Consider the following 14,911-nt stretch of genomic DNA (forward strand, 5'->3'; position numbering starts at 1 on the left):
TAATTACTATTATTTGTTCATTCTGTTGGATTAAGGCAAAAAATCCACAGCTGCCTTGAGGCATCAGAAAATTTCACAAAATGTTTGCCATTCCAACCTCAAAATCAAAAGTCTGTGAAGCTCCAATTCCAGATGAAAGAAACATTCGCTGGATTTGGGTAAGTTTTATTTCCTATCTTTATTTTCCATTCGAAAAACAGACATTTTCATTTTCTGAATAAAACATCATTGTTCAACAAGTTTATTAGTTTCTTCTTCGTTTCCATTTTCATTTCTGGATCAGATGCAAAACGCGAAGAAAATTAATCAGATAACGTGAATGAAGAAGAGGATAATGAAGATAAAGAGGAAGAAGATGATGATTGATGGGATTAGAACTGAAATCGAAGGCACAGCTGCACGAAAACATAAAAGTCAATGAATTCCTTGGAGATGAAGATGAGAGTGGACGAGAATGAATGGAATGAGATGGATGTGTTGATGCGACAATTTAGAAGAGGTGCAAAATTGTCGATGTTCATTGGAAGATGCTGATGTCGCTGGTGATGGTGAAGCTGCAATGGAACCTTTTACAATTTAAATAAAAAAACCGATGTGAAATGCGAAAATAGAGAAGCGAAGCACTGCAATGAATTTGGAAGATGGCACATGAAGAATATTCGAATAAGTGAACAATTTTTAGTTAATTTGATTCCTAACTTGATCCTGAATTTGACAAACTTCGAATGATAATCATATTGTTTGCACATAATGGATAGAACTTCGAAGAATGAAACCTAGATGTAACAGACCTTAGTGTTGTTTAATTGCCAAAAAGCACTCGATAATTGGAGAAATCTTCGATGACGTTCCTCATTTGCTTTCATTCGAAAACGGAATTGGAAACAATTAAGTCGCTTTCCAGGTTTGTCTGGCTCGAATTGAGAATCAGGTGAGCTAAAGAAAAAAATGGTGTTTGTTGGTCCGTTTTTCATTTTCTCCTTCCTTTTTTTCAACAAATATCCAGATTTCCATATTTCCAACTTCTTTCCTTGCCAAAAATACTTCTCCACTGCATTTCCTTTTTGAATGCTATATAATTTTGATTGTTCCAACTTTTTCATTGAATTCCATCCATAAATCTTCATTCAATAAAATAACATTTGAATTTGTTTTCATCTCTTGTTCCAAATAAAAATCGTATATCTTGTGTAACTTCATTTGTCTCCAAATTGCTATATAATAACCTGCCCCATTCTCATCGTGTTGCACTCCAAAGCGGAGATTGGCCATTTCAACAATAATTCATATTCCTGGCCTTTGGACAAGTTGCAGAAGGAAACATCTTCGCAATCAATAGAACAATAAAAATAACATGCATTACGTCTTTTGCGTTTTTAATAAAATTGTTGTTTTCCCGTTGGCCATCCAATTACCAAATATCATCAGACAGAATTTCAAATCCAATGAAAATCTATCATTGCCAGCTGTCATCACAGGAAATTATATTTTCAATTAAACAGAAAATTTTAACTCAAAGATCTCTCATCCAGCCTGTTGTCATTCAGTTTCAAATATAATTAATCGATCAATTCATCCATAACAACAAAGAGAAAAAACAAAGCGTTCTTTATCTTTGAATTGCAAATCGAAAATGTCAACACAAGATTTTACAGTTTGAATGAATTTGTATTTTAAAGCTTTTTTGAGTTTTTATTTTTCATTTATTTCTTCCATCCAAACCTGTATTCGTTCAATGTGAATGTCAAAATTTTGTTGTACTCTGAATACAATGGATTTTCGTAAATGTAGGGACTAAACATATGTTGCAAATTCACTGGTTTGCAGTTATTGTATCGTTTGAATTCTTCTTAATTGCATTTCTTTTTTATTCTTTTTCAGAATTATTTTCTGATCTGGAAGATTTCAATGAGAATGAACAGAAACAGAAAATTGAAGAAATGAATGGATTATTGGAAGAAATGGATAAAGAAGAATTCAAATTAGTTTTCACGAAAGAACTGTTTGATAAAATAAACAAAATGATTGGAAAAAAGAAAATGTCTTTGAACAATGCCTTCCTTCTGTTAAAGCATGCTGGATTTTGTCGAGCACTTTTTAAAATTCAGAATTATGATTTTAATGATTCTTCATTATCGGAAAGATTTGAGAAGATGATTATCGATGAAAACAAGAAGAAAAAGGAAAAGAATGAAGTGCGCTATCTTGATCTTTGTGAATGCTATTTTTTGCTCAACAAATTGTTTTCTTCAGAATTATTATCAATTTGCATTCCCGGTCTTCTGAAGGTTGCACTAAACAAAGAGAAAAGCGAGGAGACTCAAAAAGAAGTGGAACTGGCTTTGTTGGCAATGGGCGTTATTGAAATAGATCAGGTTTGAACGACATTTTTATCAATTATTAACATTCATTGGCTTTAATGTGTATGTTCAACAGAAAATTGAAAAAGATCTGTATTTGAATGAGATGAAAGAAATCATCATATATCATCAGGAACATCACAATCTGACACGACTTGCTTATCAGTCTGCTTGGCAGTTTTTGATGAACAGATTTGATAATGATAATAGTTTGGAAGCTGTAATTGTGAATGAGCTGCATTTTGTGAGAGAGGCAATAAAGGAACTGGAAGAGCTGATGAAATGTGTGGATTGGAAAAAGAAAAAAGAAGAGGAAAAAGGAAAGGAAACGAAAGCACTCACTATTATTTGGAGATGGATAGATACCTTAGGTATTTTCTTCGACTTATGCTCATCGAGGAATGAAGAGTATTCTGTGCTTGTCGAAAGCATTGTGCAGGCATTTCGAGCAGCGAAGGATAAAAATAGAGAAATAGGCAAGGAATGCTTTTATATATTTGAATCCTTAGCAGAGAATGAAGCTATAAAAATTGAAGATTTGATAGAAAGCGGAGCTGTTAGCCTCGTTTTGGAGGAAATTCTTCGACCAACAATGGATGACGAAATGACATGCGATTGCTTGGTATTATTTGTCACATTATCAAGTCGATTGAAAGAAGAAAAGGATGATGAAAAGGAAGAAGAGAAAAGAAAAATAACAAAAAGGAAAATGTTTGAAAAGTTAGAAGAAGAAGGATACGAAGATATCATTGTAAGCTTTCATGAACCATTTGATTTTCTAGAACAAAAATTTTATTATGAATTATCGTTGGATATTTCTGATTATTTTGTGAATATTTGAGGAGATTGGATGCAGTTCATTTTGTAGCTCAAATAATATTGATCTTTTTTTCATCATTTCGTATTATTGTGGGGGAAAAAATATAATTTGTAACCTTTTTAATAAATCTTATTAATTGTTTCCACTTCATTTTGATGAAATGAATAAATAAAGAAATAATTAAAAAATAATACTTTTTCTTTCTTTATTCGTAAATTTACCAAAAATAATTTGTCTGCAAAGCTGTATCATGAGAAAAAAACAGATACAAACAGATTCACACAATGTTATAAACGGCGTCATTTCTGATCTTTGAAACAACTTAACTTTCAACCAGCATCTTTGCGTGTTTTTCTTTTGCACTGCATGTAATTTCAGTTCTCAGAAAAAGAGAAATCCTAATTCTGTGAACAAATTTGAAGATTTTAAAGATGAATGTGAATTGGACATAGATCTGTATCGAATTATTTTGTTTAAGTCAATAAAAAGTATTATATTTACAAATTATTAACTGTTGTAATTTGTAAAAGATGATATCTCGTGGAATGAAGCAAAAAAATAATGTTAAAAAAAATTAACAGAAAAGAAAATTATCAAATTCCCATAATATTTTCTTTTATTGAGTTAAGTTTAAAAGTCAATTTATTGATTTTGTGGAGTTTGAAGCGATTTTTCAATGCAATTATTGAAGAAAAGGTAAAAATCTTTTTGTTGAAATTGGAAAGTCAAAACAAATACAGATATCGCACAAAATACAGGACAAGATCGATTTCACAATAACCGCAAGAGGAATAATTCTGATAATTTTCCTCAAAATATATCTCATTTTTAGTAACTCATTTAATATTCAAAACCTTCAAAATAGCTTCATTTGTGCTCAGAGTTAATTATATATAAAATCTCAGAGAAACTCAAAATCCTATTTCTCCGAAATTTCAAAAATTGATATTTCTGAGCACAAATGAAGCTGTTTTGATAGTTTCGTGTATCAAATGAGTTTGTATTGATGAGATATATTTTGAGGAAAATTGTCAGAATTATCACTCTTGCAGTTATTGAGAAATCGATCTTGTCCGGTATTTTGTGCGATATCTGTATTCTTTAATCTATTTTTATTCATTCTGAATCAAGAAATGCGCGATATATCCGCTTTCACAAAATAACATAATTATCAAAATGGGCTTAAGAAAAAATTCAAGTTGACAAATACATATGCAATCGAAGGTTTACAAATATTTATTAATGTTAAAAATTATAATCGAATTCATTATTTTTCTGTCTGAAAATTTTTTGTGTTATTATACAGTCTAACCGGATATAATCACATCGAATATAATCACATTCGTTTATTATCACATTTTTCGATACACAAACATTTTTGGCATATTTTTCATTCTTTTCCCATCACATTTTGTCACAGGGCTGAATAAACACAATCACCTTTTTTTTCATTATGTGTGGATTTTTCATTGAAAAATCGATTTTTTGATCAAAAATTCCTATTTTTCAATTTTTCAAAAGAGTGTTCAAATTAAATTTAATAATGTGCATAAATGATAAAAATTGTTTTCGCAAGTGAAAAAAACCTGTTGTTGTGAATGATTTTCAAAAATGGAAAAATTGACCCAAAGTTCATTAATTTATAAATAAATATTTGTTTTTTTCGGTGAAATTTGACATAGGAAATAATCACAATCGGATATAGATACAATAAGTTATGCATAAACCGATATGATTATATCTGATTTGGACTGTATTGGATAGGCACGCTTCAAGGTATAATATCAACCTTTTGAAAATATTTTCAACAGCGAAAGTTGATGTTGTCAGATTGCCTTCACATACATAACACATTCTTCAGCCATTGGATTTTGGCCCAAACACAGAATTGAAAAAACAATTGAAACATATGAAAAATTAGCCAACCATTAGAAAAATGCAAGTCCAATTCCTCCCTTTTGTTGAGTCAATCACAAAATGTGCGAACATGGCATTGGTACCCATGACAATCAAACACCGATTCTTTGAAGTAGGAATAACCTCTGTAACTTTTCAATGTGTTCAAAACAAAACGATCCGAGAATTGCCTCCAGGAATGAAAAAGATTGCTCAAAGAAATAGATGGAGCATTTCAGGGAATTTCATGACAACAGATCTCGTAATTCAAGAATTGGAAGAATATGAGAAAGCAAGAAAAAATGATGAAAAAACACAACAAAAGCTGAGTATTTTGCAACTGAAATACAAAAAATTGAAACCATTTTTGAATTAGAAACGAAGGAAAGGCTTTGTTATTTCTGATGTATCAATAAGTGATATTGATTCTTAGAATTTTGAAGTTGTAAAGAAAATGGAAAAATACGATTCAGGTTTATCAGAATATAGATCTGATGAATCAGATTCTCAAGCTTGTGAAGATTCAGTGATTTCAATCCCAATATTTTTATCATTGAATCAAAAGAATCAATCTGAAATCCAATTTTTTGAGACAAAAAAAAGAAAAAAGAAGAAAAAGAAGAGAGCAGAAAAGAAGCTGTGTTGACGAAGGATTGTGCATCACTTTTATCCCATGGCTCTGAATCAGAAAATGAATCAGATCTTTTGACAGTGAAAAAGTTTCAAATAAAAAGAAAAAGTGATGATTGTGACTTTGATTATGAAAAAGAAAAAGCAGACTCTGCTTCTTCGGAGGAACTTGATGACCTTCCAAAAATTAATGGAACACGTTCATTGAGAGAAAGCAAATTTCGCAACGATCATTTTTTCAGCTGAGTGCAAAAATTGAAATCGGGGGATAATTTTTCAAATACTCCAAAATAATTATTATTTCGAAAAGAAATATTGATTAATTTGATTGAACGAAATATCATTAATGAAATATTCATCATTTCAAAGAGTTAATTTTTTACAAAAGACAAGCAAATTGATAAATGCCAATCAAACGAATTGAAAACAAATAACAACAGAGCGATAACGAAATATAAGAAAATAGTTATTTTCCACACTCTTTATATTTTTGATGTTTTCGAATTTCACTTTCACAGACACGAAAACTCTTGAAAATGATGAAATCTCCAAATGCATTCATCTTCCTATCCACCTCTCTGATCAACATTCTCCCATCTCTATTGAAACTCCACTCATTCTAATTTTGAACATCCAGCCTTTATCAACTCTTTATGTGATGTCTCTCTCTCTTTCATTTTCTCATCCCCTTCCTGATTTCCATAACTTTTGAATAATATGAACTCCTGCTTCAAAGAATCGCTTCTTTTCCTTTTTGTTCGAAATATTGTCTCCTTCCCTTCTCATGCTATTTATTCTTTGGATTGTCGCATTTCCAAGTGTTCCTCTCCAAGCTCCACATTCCTCATTTTCATTCACCAGGAAGTGATCTCTCAAATACAGATCTTCAATTTTATTGATTTCTATTTTCAATATCCAAAAGATCATTTTGAATGATGTGAAATAAAACAAGCGCGTGAATGTGTTGAATACATAAAACGAAATAATGAACTTTATCTCTCGTTCAAGTGTGACACTTTTTGTTGAAATTATTATTTATTATGCAGATGCAAAACATCAAAAACCATTTCACACAGACAATATCATTTTTTTAAAATTTGAGGTGAAACAAAAGAAATTTCAAAAAAAAAGAAGTTCAAAATTTGAGAACTATCGGACTATCTTTCTATTTGTTTTTGAATATCAAAGTGATCCTTCTTTATGTGCATATCAAATTCATTGAACAAAGAAATTGATTGTTTTAACTCATCTGACATAAATTTCTTGTATTTCCTAATTCACTGCACCTTATGAACTTATCGCAGAAACGCCTTCTGTTGCAACTATTTCAAATATGCTCTGTGGTTTGTAACGTTTAATATCAAATGAAAAATAATTTGAAATTTCGTTTCGAGATTTTGATTCTATTTAGTTAACACAACAATGGTTTTCTATAAATATATGGTGCAAAATATTTTTTTTCAGGCATTTTCATTGAAAAATTATGCACTTTTGATAAGCTTTTTCATGTTCAGAAAATTTTATAAAAATTGGTTCATTTTTTCACATTGATGGAATGTCACAATTCTTTTCGTAATTACATCAATGATGGCTATTTGCAGATAAGAAAAACCAATTTATTTTGAAATCTGAGGAAGCAAAATATAGTTATGAGTGAATAGATTTTTTTATTCTTTGTGCATAAAAAGCTTGAAAGTCTGTATTTTCCCCCATATGCTTTCTCATCAATGAATATTTGAGTTTGTTTGTCTTGTACTTGTCAGGTTGAATAGAAAAAGAAATTATTCCCTTTATTTGAGTTTTCATTTTTGATTGTTTCCCATAACAATATTCTTTTTTTTTTTTTAATATAGAATAAAAAATAGATGCTTCATTTAATATGAAAATAAGAGATTTAAGAAGTTTCTCTCAGGTTTCTTTTCAGTTTTTTTTTTCATAAATAATGTTGTTTTCATTCATCTTTTCAATTAGCTTCTGATCATAAGGAAACAAAACATTAGTTATAAATAACGCAAAACATTTACTTTTGATTAGTAATTTAAGAGTTTCTAAATTTAAGTAATTTTTGTGACTGGTTTTTGGATAATTAATAATTGTTCTTCAAGCTTTTAAAGAACGCAAATTGATAAATCGTTAATATTATTTACTGGTCTTAAAAACTGGTTTTCTGTTATGAAGAAATGAGTTCTCTAGATTGATTCTGAACTTTTCGAATGAGATAAATTGATAATCACGGAAAAAAATCAATAAAAAATAATTAATATTTACAACGAGAACGATTTATCCATTTTTCCAAGGAAAATTATTTTGAAGTGTAAAAACATCATAATCCACTTATTATTTTCATTAAATATTTATTTTCATCAATGGATTATTGTCGAGGAAGAAAAAAATATTTGATGTGCGGTTTGATAATAAGGTGCGTGTTTTTCACACAATCATTATACTAACAGAAAAAATCAGTTTTTGGTCATATTTTTTGAAATAGATCGGAAAATACTAATTTCAGCATCTTTCATTGTTATTCAAATGATTTAATCTTTTAAAGAAGAAGAAATATTTAGCTAATTTATAACCATTTTCGGTTCAGAATTATTTTTTTAATAAAAAAATAAGAGGATGATAATGCATTTCGCTGATGAATATTATTCTCTCACTTATTTAAATAATTGAAAAATATTTTTATTTAAAACAAAAAAAAAAAAAAACCATATTTTAACATTGCGAAGAAAAAAAATGTCATCGGCGGTATGTTATAACTTATTTTTGTATTATTGGTTGATAAAATCGTTTAGGATGAATATTTTGATATCCCAAGACTTCCAGATGAAGCATCATTTCCAACTTTTGTAGGAGCTGGTTTGATAAAATGATTTCTATTATATCTTTTTCCTTGAAAGTTCAAATTAATCTTTGAAAAATTTTCAGTTTCTCCTTTTGCACAGCAACAAGGTATAAAAAATCATATGGTTTAAAATTTTAGCGTTGTAAACCTATCATTTTTTTCATAGAAGATCCTGTTAATCAATCATCCAAATCACCTGCAGCGTCTTCTACTCCTTTAAGCAATGCAATTCCAGAAGGTCAACAGGAAGAAGCAAATTTGAGTTCTGCACTCGAAGAGGGCAGAGCAGATTCTCCGAGTTCATCAATATTTTCTGTGGATTATTGGCAATTTTATTTTAATGTTACGACTGCTCAAGTTGGTTCCAGAATTAAAGCTTCATTTATGCCACAAACATCTGAACTTGAAAGGCTGTTTTCAACTTCTCCAGTGGATTTGTTTGTTTTTTTTTGATTGCTTTCTTAAACAGTTTTACAAGTCTAATGTTAGATATGGACCTTTTTGGATAACAATTACAATTGTTTTCTTATACTCAATAATTGGGTATTTTTCTTCATCTGAGGCTTCATCTGGAGTTGTTGTTTGTTATTTTATACATATTTGCTGTTCTATTTCACCAATCAAACAATTTTTGTATAATTTTATCATGCAATTCTTTTTTAATCAGATTGCAAAAGCATCAACACTGTTTTTGACTATGCTCTATCTTGTCCCGCTGCTTCAAACAAGTTTTCTTTTTGTATTGCGAGTTATGAAAAGGACAAACGTGTGCAATTTCAATCTTCAAGATAGTATTTTGTTCATCTTTTCTTTTCTATACAAAAAAATTTTTTTTGAAGAATGATCCTGCAAACAGCCGCTACACGAAATTATCGTTTTTACAGTTGTTCTTAACACTCATATCTTATTTTGGATATACTCTTTCTCCTTACATCTTCTCTGCAATTCTGTCTTCATTTCCTCTCTCTGCATGGCACTGGATCGTTAATGTGGCTGCTGCTTTGCTATCGAGCATTGTTTATTTTGTAAACTCTCAAACATTCTTTGAAGCCTGGCTTGACGGATTGTTTTTGGGTTTTGCAAAATACAGTATATTTGCGTTTCATGCAATAATATCAATCTGCGCTGTACTGATAATCCTTCACTCTTGAAAAATTTCTTTTATTTTTTATTTTCATTTCAAAAGACATAAGCATTCATTTCGTTTGTAGAGTAACTGCGTATGAAAAGATCTTTGTGAATTTTTTTTCAGTCAATAATTTCTTTTATTATTATTATTTAATTGATCAAATGGGATCTATTTTTTCGACTATTTCTTGAATGAATTGAACATAATTGTAAACAACTAAAATTTCTTCTTCTTCTTCTTCTTCTTTTTGTAACATTATCCCCTTACAAATATCAGTATTTTGCAAAAAAGCTGAAAAGAAGAATATGTTTTTATTTTTGCGAATGCAACACTCCTGCACCAAAACGAAAGCTATCAGAAAAAAACTTAATTTTTCATATATATGAAAAACATGATAATAGGAACTTCACTTTTGGAAAGCAATCTCTTTTTGAGTTCAATAATAACTTTATTTTTTGCGCTGCTGATCTTCATTGGAAGCTTTATTTTCCATATTGATAAGCTGGTGGTTATTTATCCTTTATCTATTCTTTGCACATGTATTACTATTTTCTCTCTGTCCCAGCATGTTTCATTTCACACGGTATGAATATTTTTCCACATTAAGTATATCTAAGTTATCATTCGTTATTCAGATATTAGCATTAACTTTAACCATTATTTGTGCTATTAGATTATTTGTGCATTTGAGTTTAAGAATTTTTAAAGACAAAAAAGATCGTCGTTTTAATGAAGTCAGAGACAATGTTGTTTTGCGTGGAGTTTTTTCATTTATCGTGTGGTTGTACTCGATTTGCTCCTTGAGCTTTGTTTGCACTTGCTGTTCATTTGAAGAAAAGAAAACGTTATTCAACGGAATCGACATTACTGGACTCCTTCTCTGGCTCGGAGGATTTATGCTCGAAACAATTGGAGATTTGCATCTTTTTGTGTTTAAGCATAAAGTGATGAATTATGGTTTGATCTGCAATCGAGGGCTCTTCAAAGTGATGAGACATCCAAATTATGTTGGAAGCACTTTTTGGATGACTGGGCTTGCGCTTGCTTGCTGGAATGGTTGCAATGGGAAAGGCTGGATTCCGCTCATCTGCAGTTTCACATTTTGCATCGGAACAAATTTTCTGACAGGCATTCCGCCTGCTGAGCGGGCATTGCACAGCCATTACGGTAATGAAATCCAGTATCATCTTTATGTCTCCGCGACGTCTATCTTCATTCCTGTGGTCCCTGTGATAGAGCATACCATGCAATGGATCAGAAGACGTCCTCAGAATATTCCACCGCCTGCTGAAGCGGCGGCTCATCCAATCTCTCCATCGTTATCGTCAACATCACCAATTTTGACTCCAACTCATCTACAAGCTGAAAGAGATTTGCAAAATTCTCCTCCATCTCTATTTGATAGTTCTTCGTATTCTCCTGCTCCCCCTGCTGATGTTAGCACTCCACCCGAAATAAACATTTCACCTTCTTATTTCAGACCACATGATTCAATGCACAGACCCAATGAGATGAAATATCCTCCATCCAATAACGAAGATCAAAAACAGGATCCATTTGAAAACAAATTTCAAAAACAAGATGGAGCAGGGTTATCTCTTCTCAATCCTTAAGTATTATTTTTTATTTCAAAAAATGATAACAAATATTTTTCTTATGGTTTTTGATCTGTCATTTGTATTCCCAGATTGACTTTTCTGATCTTGAACAATAACTGTTGAAAATGTTCTTTTTTTTGATTGCATCAGTTTTTGCTGAATCGATTGTTGAAACAGTAAACAATCATCCAGGTGCCACATGGGTTGCTGTTGAATACCCACCAGAGGTTATCACAACTGCAAAACTTAGAGCTCGTTTGGGTGCAATTGATCTGAATGAAGGACCATCTAACTATGTCCCAGATACTTCTTTGCCAGACAACTTCGATGCCCGTGAACAATGGCCAGGAAAGATTCTTCCAGTTCGTAACCAAGAGCAGTGCGGATCATGCTGGGCATTTGCTGTTGCAGAGACAACAGGAAACCGTCTTAACATCCTCGGATGTGGACGTGGAGACATGTCACCTCAGGATCTTGTTTCGTGCGATAAAGTTGATCACGGATGCAATGGAGGAAGCCCCTTATTCTCGTGGGAATGGGTGAAACACAGTGGTATCACAACTGAAGAATGCATCCCATATGTTTCTGGAGGTGGAAGAGTTCCTTCATGCCCCAAAAAGTGCACCAATGGATCTGCCATTGTTCGCACAAAAGCCAAATCTGTTGGACTCGTGAAAGGTGACAAGATGCAAAATGAATTGTACTCTCGTGGACCATTCGAGGCAGCATTCAGCGTGTATGAGGATTTCAAGTCATACAAGAGTGGTGTCTATCATCACATTACTGGAAAAATGCTCGGTGGACATGCAGTTATGGTTGTTGGATGGGGTGTTGAAGATGGAACTCCATACTGGCTCATTCAGAACTCATGGGGAACCACATGGGGAGAACAAGGTTTCTTCAAGATTCTTAGAGGCAAAAACGAATGTGGAATTGAAACCACTTGCTTCCAGGGAACATTCGCTTGCTAAATTGATTATTGATTGTGACTCCTTGATGTAATTTTTTTATATCTTCTTATTATTTCTGGTTGTTTCTTGTTCATCTTACTTGTTTGAATTTTTTTATTTTCTTCCCTTTTTTTAATTTGAAACAACTGGGAGATTTGAAATAACATAATTGTATTTTTTCCATAAAACAAAGATTAACAAATGAAAAATTGAAAGAAGAAATGAGAAGAAGAAAACATAATTTAATAAAGAAGTCTTCCTTTTAAACCGTATTGCCATCTCACACTGTTATCCATGAGTCGAAATCTTTGCTCTTCGTCTGGCGAAATTGCGAGGCAGAGGATGATATCCTGCAGTGCTCTTTTGGCTTGCTCGACTTTCAGCTTGAAATCTTCCATGTTGTCAGCCGCATCGACTTCTGGCTGGAAGAGCAGAGGAGCAAATGTGTGTGCCATTTGAGTGACATTCGTAATGAATATGACATCAACCTGGTCACTTGCCATCTGTATAGTCAAGAGATTCAGATAAAAAATATTAAAAATTAAATAAAATTAAAAATTAAAAATAAAAAATGAAAAAATAAAAAAGCCACGTTTCATATAAATATAATAACAAGATTTCAAAATAAACAAAGTCATGAAAATTCATAAATTAATTAATTAATTATAATAATTATCATAAAATAATCATCCGCACAAACCTTTCTAAAGAACCTCACCAGATACTTAATCGTGTAGAAATTCATGTTCGCTGTGTATTTTTCCAGCGCATTGCACGCTTCCACAGCAGACGCCGCATTCAACAGCTGCCCGTGGATCGCCCTGGGTATCAGCGGCTCTGTCAGGCCCTTCAGCCAGCTTTTCACCAGCGCCGCCACACAAACAGGCGGAAATCCCCTCAAATCCGCAGAAAGCTCTGCGTTGCTGTATTCGTAGCACTCCCCCGCTGCCACCGCTGCTGCTGTCCAGTCAGACACGAAATAGTTCCCTTCGTTCGCCGTCTGCTTCACCTGCGCAATAAGCGCCGTGTTCGCTGGCGCACTGAAGAGCGCTACGACTTCCTTCGAAAGCGTCTTTGCCGGCAGCTCAAACGCATTGCACAAGACACACACGATCTGCGGCACGAGGAACGAACAGAGAGGGACGTGCGGAGGCTCCGGCGGGAGGGGAATTTGCCGTGCGCCGGCAAGCGAAGGCGCAGAGGCGAGCAAATAGGACGAGTGCGACGGATCCGTCGGGTCTGGGAACGGGCTGTCGGATGCTTGCGACGCAAGATCTGCCACTCCAATGGCTCCTGACTTGAGATCAATGTCCTGCTCGGGCTCGGGCTCAGGCCCTGGTTCTTGTTCATTCTCTGTGCTTTGCTCGTGCTCATGCGCTTTCTTTTGCATTTGCGCTACTTCTGACCCCGTTCCTTGCTGAAGGGTTGTTTCGTGTTCAGCGTCTGCTCCATTCGTCGCGTTTGCTGCTGTTCCCTGTGAATTCTGCGAATTCTGTGAGTTCTGTGTATTTTGTGTCTGATGCCCCTGCTGCAGTCTCGCTGAGCTCCTGTTCTCGCCACACGCACTGCACTCGCTCCTCTCCCGCGCCATCTGCTCTGCCCTCTCCTTGTCATACACCTCGTCCGTGTTGATTTGCCAGCAGTAGATGTCGTCGAGCCACGTGTCAAACACCCGCGGCAGCAGCCCGTCAGCCGGCACCACATCCAAATGGCTCTCCACATTTGCACTCAGGTTTCCCTGGCTCGTTTTCGCAAGCACTGCTGCTTCTTTGTCCTTCTTCGCCTTTGCAGCAGCGTCCGCATGCTGCAAATCAGCGCTCTCGCCAGAGGCCACTCGCGGATTAGTGGAAACACTCCATCCTCCTATTGAAAGAGCAGTGAATAGTTTTGAAAGGCTCAGAGTGATTAAGTAATATTTAAGAGAATATTTTGGCTTTTTCATTGGTGGCTTGCTCGTAGAAGACGAGCTTCCAGAAGATGATTGTGAAGTGGATGAAGATGAAGTCTCTGACATGAGAAGTCGTTTTTCAATTTGCTGTTGGGTCTTTAGAGCATTTATAAGGCATGGCTCAAGAGCAGAAGATGGTGAAATGCAAGATAAGAGTAAAGACATTAACCTCCACCCAATTAATACAGATTCTTGAACTGGGTTGTCGGAAACTTGTTTTAAAATTTGGCAAATTGATTCATCTCGAAGCTCTGGAATAGTAACCGCTCTCGTTAAAAATGTTTTTGTATATTGTTTTATTGGAAATTTTGCAGGAGAATCTTTCATTATACATAATAAATCTAAAAATTGAGCTTTCCCCTCATTCTTTAAAAATTCATGGTTCGAATCAGGCATTTTTAGCAGAGCTTTTTTCAAAGGTTCAGAAGTATGTGACAAAAGTTTGTCAAGAGGTATTGTTTTGTTGAAACCTCTTGTATGTGTTGTAAAATATTGTTTTGCGTAAATTGCCAGTGAATGCTCACTGACCTTTTCATCAAATGATTCATCAACTTCACTTAAAAATATTATGTCTGGTCTGTCTGCAAAGATACTTTGTTCGAGACATCTCCTTCCTGGCTGGTCGGAAAACGAAAGAGTCGGCGCAACATATGAAATGTCTTTATAAATTATTTGCGCATTTGGGGAGAGACAATACGCTTCATCATCCATGTTTTTATTATAAGTCGTTTTGAT

General features: G+C 33.6%; 5 protein-coding genes across 5 annotated transcripts; 4 read left to right on the forward strand and 1 right to left on the reverse strand.

The window, feature by feature from the left end:
* Window positions 1-1,580: 1,580 nt before the first annotated feature.
* MONOS_13055 (uncharacterized protein) lies at window positions 1,581-3,353 on the forward strand. The gene is made up of 4 exons (XM_067865733.1): window positions 1,581-1,654; window positions 1,792-1,819; window positions 1,882-2,375; window positions 2,437-3,353. The coding sequence occupies exons 1-4, from the start codon at window positions 1,634-1,636 to the stop codon at window positions 3,199-3,201; spliced, it is 1,308 nt and encodes a 435-aa protein (XP_067719830.1). The 5' UTR covers window positions 1,581-1,633; the 3' UTR covers window positions 3,202-3,353.
* Window positions 3,354-8,442: 5,089 nt separating this feature from the next.
* On the forward strand, window positions 8,443-9,786 carry MONOS_13054 (putative protein YIPF1/2; the record flags this gene model as incomplete). Its single annotated transcript, XM_067865732.1, has 7 exons — window positions 8,443-8,454; window positions 8,502-8,565; window positions 8,635-8,658; window positions 8,718-8,988; window positions 9,041-9,131; window positions 9,219-9,317; window positions 9,391-9,786. The coding sequence occupies 7 exons, from the start codon at window positions 8,443-8,445 to the stop codon at window positions 9,700-9,702; spliced, it is 873 nt and encodes a 290-aa protein (XP_067719831.1). The 3' UTR covers window positions 9,703-9,786.
* A 790-nt stretch (window positions 9,787-10,576) lies between these two features.
* Window positions 10,577-11,293, forward strand: MONOS_13053 (putative Protein of unknown function (DUF1295); the record flags this gene model as incomplete). Its single annotated transcript, XM_067865731.1, has 1 exon — window positions 10,577-11,293. One exon carries the CDS (start codon window positions 10,577-10,579, stop codon window positions 11,291-11,293), a length of 717 nt encoding a protein of 238 aa, XP_067719832.1.
* An 83-nt stretch (window positions 11,294-11,376) lies between these two features.
* MONOS_13052 (putative cathepsin B5 cysteine protease) lies at window positions 11,377-12,397 on the forward strand. Its single transcript, XM_067865730.1, has one exon. It carries the CDS (start codon window positions 11,404-11,406, stop codon window positions 12,247-12,249), a length of 846 nt encoding a protein of 281 aa, XP_067719833.1. The 5' UTR covers window positions 11,377-11,403; the 3' UTR covers window positions 12,250-12,397.
* MONOS_13051 (putative myosin VIIa) lies at window positions 12,384-14,877 on the reverse strand. Its single transcript, XM_067865729.1, has 2 exons — window positions 12,929-14,877; window positions 12,384-12,731 (listed from the first exon to the last, which is right to left on the reverse strand). The coding sequence occupies exons 1-2, from the start codon at window positions 14,570-14,572 to the stop codon at window positions 12,471-12,473; spliced, it is 1,905 nt and encodes a 634-aa protein (XP_067719834.1). The 5' UTR covers window positions 14,573-14,877; the 3' UTR covers window positions 12,384-12,470.
* Window positions 14,878-14,911: the final 34 nt, after the last annotated feature.

This window comes from Monocercomonoides exilis, assembly GCF_001643675.1.
Source record: "Monocercomonoides exilis strain PA203 chromosome Unknown scaffold58-502437, whole genome shotgun sequence".
NCBI lineage: Eukaryota > Preaxostyla > Oxymonadida > Polymastigidae > Monocercomonoides > Monocercomonoides exilis.